We start from the raw sequence: 7,357 nt of genomic DNA on the forward strand, positions 1-7,357 counted from the left end.
GCAGCGTTTCGTGATTGTGTGTGTGATTATAGTATAATAGAATGGAATACGTATTTGTGTAAAACCTAAATCAAACCTCAACGATAGTTACGAGATTCGAACCTTAACGAACTTCACAAAGTGTAGTCTTATTCAGACAGTACTTTGGCATCCGTTTAACGAACTCACAAAGTATAGTACTTTGGATTCCGTTTAACGAACTCACAAAGTATAATACTTTGGATTCCGTTAGTTGGTTCCTGAATCGACCGAACAGAATATCGTATCGGTGATTATTGGTTAGAACACCAACGTATAGAGAGAAGAAGAGAAATGAGCAAAGAAAAATGAATCCTAAGCTTCCTATTTATAGCAAGCAGGCAAGCAAGCACCTCAACATCATTTCTGTCGATGTGGGATAGTGACGTGCTTGCTAGCTAGCTTGACGTGCTAGCTAGCTAGCTTAGTTATTTTATTTCAGCTGCTTAACTCGTTTTTCTTGTATAACTTTTAAAATATAACGTTTTATAAAACGACGAATATGTCTTTAGAATGAGCATATTTTTATCTACGTTTTAACCTAAGTTTCATTAAAAACGGAGTAAGGGAAAAAAATAATATATTTTATTATTAATATTAAACGTTCTTATACGACCCCATATATATCTATTTTTAATAAACCTTACTTAGCTTAATTAATCTTGTTAGCTTAATTAATATTGATTAACTGATTAATTAATCATACTAAACTTAATTAGGGTTTCCTTATTGCATAATTATCATACTAAATATTAATTTTAGTGAGGGTTGTTACACATCCTTGTTTCATCAACATGTCGTTTTCAAAACAAGAAGTAAGTTCTCTATTTTGACAACATATAGCATCTAAAATTACTAAGATATGGTTATTAGCGCCCGGGTTTCTTATTTTTTTTCTTATTATTATAAGTTTCGTGATTGTATTATATAGAATTTTCATAGTATATATGTTTTTTAACGATAAATTTGGATCACTGACGGATCACTAAAGTATTAGCGTGTCACCAGCGAAACCACTTGATCATATCCATCTCCACAAGGCAATAATGCATATACACCAATTCAGGAGTAAACACAATAAATCCGAGAAAAACTCCTTGTAAGGGGGGACGGGGCCAGTGGCGAACCCAGGAATTTTTCCAGGGGGTGCGGAACATTTTTAAAAATTCTAGGCCCCAAGGTATATAAGTAAAAAATCGGTTTTCATTTTTTGTCAAACCTTTTTACAAACATAATTAAAACGTCACCCTACGGGTTTTCATTTTTTGAAATCTATCCAAAACATGGCTCCATAACATATTACATAATATATCAACTATTCAAGCCCTATAAATCATAATGTAAATAACCCTAAAAATCATCTAAACAACATATACACCATAAAAAGAAAAAGCCAAACATTCTTCACTAACAAATATAACCCACCAGATCTACTACTGTGTGGTGTATGTGGATATAAAAAAAAAAGCAAAATATCATCACTAAAAAAATATAACCCACCATATAACATAATGAAAAACAAAACGAAGCACATGTCTACTGTCATGATTAGTATGCGGCTAATATCAACCCAAAAATTAACCAAAATTCATCAAAATTAACAAAGAAATTTACCCATGTTCAATCGGCGGTGGTATGGTGGCTGATTACGGTGGTATGCGGCTGCTAACTGTTCACTGTTGTCAGTGATGTTTTAATCGCTGACGTGCATGGAGGATAGAGAGAGCGGGAGAGAATATGTAAGGGTTTTGTGCTTGTTTATTTTATTTTAGTTTGAAATATTGTTGATTTGTTGGGTTTGTTTATTAGGCTAAGACTTAGTAGTGGGCTAATTAAATGTGTCGGGTATTTGGGTTTAGTTATTTAGGTATTAAAAGTAATATAATTTAGGTAGTATTTAAAAAAATAAGAGTTTACTAAAAAAATTAAAATATATATTGATAACACTTTTTACCTAAGGGGTGCAGACGAAAAATTCCAAGAGGTGCGGACGGAAAATTCCAAGTGGTGTGGACGAAAAATTCCAAGGGGTGCGGACGGGATTTTCAACGGAACTTAGCACTAAAATTTTTTTTCCCGGGGGTGCGCCCGCCCACCTTGGCTTTGTCTTAAGTCCGCCCCTGGACGGGGCGCCCCGTTATGGGCTTGTGGTCACGCGTGGAACATAAGGAAATACCGCCGCCACCTGTTATCATCACGCTTGGTGATGATAACGCGTTGTGTACATCACGCGTTTTATTTTAAGTCGTTTTGTTGTTTTGTGAATGATTTTGATGATAGAGATGAGTGTGTGGTGAGTGATGAGCATTTCCACTAAAATCCATCACTAGTGATGGAATAAAGCTCGATGACATTACAGAAATTGATTGGATGTTGTGAGTGATGAGTGTGTGGTAAGTGATGGACGCCCCTACATCCGTAATAATTGAACCAAAACCTAATAGTTCTTAAGCGTTATCCCATTTTAAGATGTTACTTTTTAATATGGTGAATCATGAGATAAAATTACCTCCCGTACAAACAAGCTTCCATTTTCCGCGATAAACAAAACCTATAAAATCTCGCAATATCTCAAAATAAGTTGACTGATCCATGTGCGTATCTATCCCAATACAGAAAGTTTAGTTGACTGATCCATTGATCTCTTTTTTATATTATCTATGTTTTCTTTTTATAGAAATAATGTGATATGCTATTAATTTTAATTCAATCAACTTAAACGTGGTGAATATTTAAAGTTCAAAATAATTTGTGAAATGAGCCAGCTGTCGTATAAATTAACTATAAATATAAATAGAGAAGTGGTCATTTGGGATCAAACACTCAAAAACAACACCATGAGGCGTTTCATGATCTCCACGTTATCCTCTTCATCCTCACGACTGGTATCTTACCACCATCACCGATATGGTGGTTATGTCTTCTCCCGCAGCATCACAACCGTATCCGACAGAACGCCACCAAAGCAGAAACACCATTGGTTTATGTCAACTCAAGCAAATCTTCTAGATACTACCACTTGGTATAGCTTCATAACACCACTTTTAGTTTTACCCTTGCTTATAATTATATTATACATATGAATATGAAGAGCTGATGAACCGTGCCTATATTAATTCTTTTAGCTTCAAACTTAAGAACAAAAAAAAAAAAAAATTAATAATTGATGCCTTGCAAAAAGTCTTTTAATTTAATACATTATTTTTTATACATATGAATATGAAGAGCTGATGAACAGTGCCTATATTAATTCCTTTAGCTTCAAACTCAAGAACAAAAAAAAATTAATAATTGATGCCTTGCAAAAAGTCTTTTAATTTAATACATTATTTTCTTACATTATTATAATTATAATTATTATAATAATAAGCTAAGGTTTGCTATTCAGAAAGGGGTAGCGGCGCAGCTTGTTGCTCGCCCTGCGATATTGATGTAACTCGGCCAGTATTTTATATATAAATTAACAAAGAAATTCTAATGATAAAAAAAAAGAAAAAAAATTATTATTTTTATCCGATATCATATAAGTTTTGAATCGTTTAACTCTTTTACTAATTTAATTCTTCTTTGATAACTTGCGTTCGTTGGCTTAAAAAAAACTAAATATGTAGTTGTATTTGATTTAGTTTCTCGACGTTCGTATACAAATTTTATTGAAAACAAAGTTGTATTCGAAATACAGGTATTCTTTTGTGTAGTAGGCTAGATCAAGTGCCGACGTCATATCGGTAACGTGACGAACAAAACGTATACCCACCGAACAAGTCGATACCGATATCGGTATATGCTTAAAAATTTATACACTTTTAACCCATTTAGTTTGTATTTAATTTTGATTTCTTTCAATAAATCACGTTCATTAACTATTTTATATAAAGTTGAATACGCGACTTTATTTCATACCTTTTCTCATCCTTCCTTTATTAACTTTGTTGAAAAAGAATTCTTTTTCTTATTAGTACCGTGAGTTCGTGGCAGGTGACCCGATGCCGATATCGGTACCGGTGGAGTTACTATTGGTATTTTGTTTTCTCATCGTCCATTAATTAACTTTTTGAAAAATATTTTTTTTCTTCTTCTTATTTTCAATGTAAAACACAATCTTTTAGACATATCATGACTTTAAATCAAATGTCGGTACCATATCAACCGTAATGAATCAAACAGGTATCAACCGAATTCCTTTGTGTAACGAACCGAATCGATACCGACGAGTTTCCACTGCATCGCGCGGGCAAATCCACCTAGTTAAGATGGTTCTGAACTTCTATACCTATATATATGAAGGTTTAAATGAGAATGCTAAATATTGTGAGAACCGTGAGAATAAATAAAGAAACCGTGAGATCTCGGTAAAAAACAATTCAAATTCAATTTTTTTTCTACACTTATCATTATTATTATTCGAATACAATGTTAGAAATTTAATTTACACGTTTAAATTTACGTGTATTCGTAAATAAAGAAAATTTACACATGTGTAAGTTTGCCATTTACACATGTGTAAATCTGTTATATTTACACATGTGTAAAAAATCAAAAAAGAGTGATTTTGAAAGGAAATTATTTGATGTTGTATCTTAATTACAATGAGGTTTGCATTAATAAAATTGGTTTTGATTGGTTTTTTCATTCGTTCTCACGGTTGTCGCAATATTTAGCGTTTTCTCAAGATAATCATCCTCTATATGGAGGCCGGTTAACGTACAAAATGGCTTAACGTACAATGCATACGCGGTGCATTATCATCATGTGAAATCAAGTAACTAACATGCGAAATCTAGTAAACTAACATGCGAAATTGGGTTTCCTTATAACAACATGCGACTTTTAAACACAACATTCAAAATTGTATTTGTTTTGAACATGAGAATTTTAGTTTTTTGAATGTGCGGACTTTCGTTTATATAACATGCGATATTTCATCTACGGGTTTATAACATGCGAATTTGTCATCGCATACGCAACGTACGTTAAGACATTTTGTACGACAATGGCGGAGCTACCTTATGCCGGGGGGCAACGCCCGCTACGGCTTGGCGCGGAAAAAATTGGAAAAATTAGTGTACATTTTGGAAAAATTTGAGGTTTTTTCGATTTCGTTACGGCTTATTTATAAAACGTTACGGCTTGGCAGATTTTCTAGATCCGCCGCTGTTGTACGATACACTTTATATATATATATATATATATATATATATATATATATATATATATATTATATTTCTAGGTGTTTTAGCAAAATGATTATTGTTTTAATAGATTTTTTAAAGTGTTTTGGTTTCTCGAGAGTTCGCTAAAGGTGGCGGACTTTAAATAAATTTGACACCAAATATTGTCATGGCAAGTGAACTCCTCGAATACGCCAGTGTTCCATGGCCGTGGTGTTAATGTGGCCAAGTCCCTCTCACTGTCACGTACCCGTTACACATTATGATTTTTTTAACACCATAAATAAAATAAATGTATATGCTTCGTTTTCTTTTTGTAAGTTGTATTGATTTTTCATAAATTCAACTCATGTAGCTATAATGAATCACACATGAAGGATGATGAACGGGATGCCATTAGAGTTGAAGTTTTTTCCAGAGAACACATAAAACCATCATCTCCAACACCTCAAAACCTTAGATGTTACAAGCTGTCCATCCTTGATCAAGTCGAAGCCCCTATATACAATCCCTTGATGTTCTTCTATAAAAATCCTTCCAATAACGATAATAAGAATGTAGAGGAAGTCATACGGGCTCGATCAAATCATTTGAAGCGATCGTTGTCAGAAACCTTAACCCGAATTTACCCGTTTGCTGGAAAGGTAGCTAGTGAGCTTCATGTCGACTGTAACGATGATGGCGTGTATTACGTTGAAACAAGAGTTGATGATCGGCTCGATAATGTGCTTAAGAAACCGGATAACAAATTTTTGCAACAGTTGATACCCATTGTTAATTCGAGTGAACAAGTTTTGGGATACTATGTTTCAATGGTGCAAGTTAATTACTTTAAATGCGGTGGTGTTTCTATTACCGTGCAACATAATCATAGATTTGCAGATGGACGTAGCAGTATGATATTCATGAATACTTGGGCTTCGATTGCCCGACGAGATCGTAATCAGGTTTATCCTAGCTTTGTGGGGTCTTTGACGTTCCCACAAAATCCGCAGTTGCCATATTCACCATACATTCCGATATGGTATTTGAAGACTTCCCCAGCTTTTTTAAAGCATGGGAAATCGGCAACTACAAGATTTGTTTTTAATGCTTTGGCCTTGCGGGAACTTAAGGCCAAAGCATCTAAACATCAGCCAGTCAGCCGAGTCTTGGCTGTACTTGCTATGCTTTGGAAATGTGTTACAGATGTAACACAATCCAAACCTTCTATTCTACATCTTCCTGTAAACATTCGGTCAAAATGTTCACCAAAGTTGTCTGAAAACTCAGTTGGAAATGGTATCATGGGAGCATACGCAAAGTTTGATTCGGATCGTAGTAACCCTGAAGTAGCGTCTATGGCTAGTCAATTGAAGAACGCGATAGAGGCTGTTAACGCTGAATCTGTTAATAAACTGAGAAGCGAAAACGGATATGTTGGGTTCGTAGAAAGCTTGAGAAACTCCCAAGAGGCGTTTTCTGATTACAAAACCGAGTATTATATGACATCGAGTATGTGTAATCTTGGAACTAAGGAAGCTGATTTCGGATGGGGAAAGCCGGTATGGTCATGTATTGGTAGCCAGCTGAATGAAGATGTTCCCATCTTTACAAACAGGATCCTGTTGGTGGATTCTTGTTGTGATGAGGGAATTGAAGCTTGGGTGACACTGGAAAAACAGGTGATGGATGATATTAAGTGTCATCCTGAGCTTCTATCATTTGCTTCAATGAATCCAAGTCCTTTGTAGTTAAATTTTTATTCATGTGTTTTCATATTTCTAAACTGTGTACATGTGTTAAGTTTGATTATCATCTTTTTATATACTCTTAAAGTTTGAATAAACAGTGAGTTTTTGTTTTTCAATGTTTTCGGGCTTTCATGCAACATATTTACATTTGACAACATAAGCCTTACAAAATAATATACTGTTACAAATAAAAGAAAAAAAAAGTTGAATTTCCTTGTCTAGGATAAATAATTATTGTAATTTAAATGTTATATCTAACTATGCAACTTTCCCTAACTACTTGCCTTCGTTTTTGGTATTCATAATATAATTTGTATAGGAATACATATTTGCACACCAACATTGCTATTTGCACGCCAAATCCTACCTTTACCTATGCTGTGTATAGGTCCATACGCAGCGTAGGTACAGGGTCCGTACACGACCATTCAGTCA

At 34.3% G+C, this 7,357-nt stretch overlaps 1 protein-coding gene across 2 annotated transcripts; it reads left to right on the forward strand.

Annotated features, from left to right (window-relative positions):
* Positions 1-2,835: 2,835 nt before the first annotated feature.
* LOC110899814 (stemmadenine O-acetyltransferase) lies at positions 2,836-7,038 on the forward strand. Of its 2 annotated transcripts, none has more exons than XM_022146704.2 (2): positions 2,836-3,040; positions 5,545-7,038. In XM_022146704.2, the coding sequence occupies exons 1-2, from the start codon at positions 2,856-2,858 to the stop codon at positions 6,920-6,922; spliced, it is 1,563 nt and encodes a 520-aa protein (XP_022002396.1). In that variant the 5' UTR covers positions 2,836-2,855; the 3' UTR covers positions 6,923-7,038. The 2 variants fall into 2 exon arrangements, with proteins under 2 accessions (XP_022002396.1, XP_035837557.1); XM_035981664.1 differs by lacking the exon at positions 2,836-3,040 and adding an exon at positions 3,071-4,037.
* The last annotated feature ends 319 nt before the right edge of the window (positions 7,039-7,357 follow it).

This window comes from Helianthus annuus, chromosome 13, assembly GCF_002127325.2.
Source record: "Helianthus annuus cultivar XRQ/B chromosome 13, HanXRQr2.0-SUNRISE, whole genome shotgun sequence".
In the NCBI taxonomy this organism is placed as follows: Eukaryota; Viridiplantae; Streptophyta; class Magnoliopsida; order Asterales; family Asteraceae; genus Helianthus; species Helianthus annuus.

Coding starts and splice junctions, on each gene's coding strand:
- LOC110899814 (XM_022146704.2), top strand. CDS start 2,856: ATGAGGCGTTTCATGATCTCCACGTTATCCTCTTCATCCTCACGACTG. Junction 3,041..5,544: donor CTTCTAGATACTACCACTTG/GTATAGCTTCAT, acceptor CAACTCATGTAG/CTATAATGAATCACACATGA.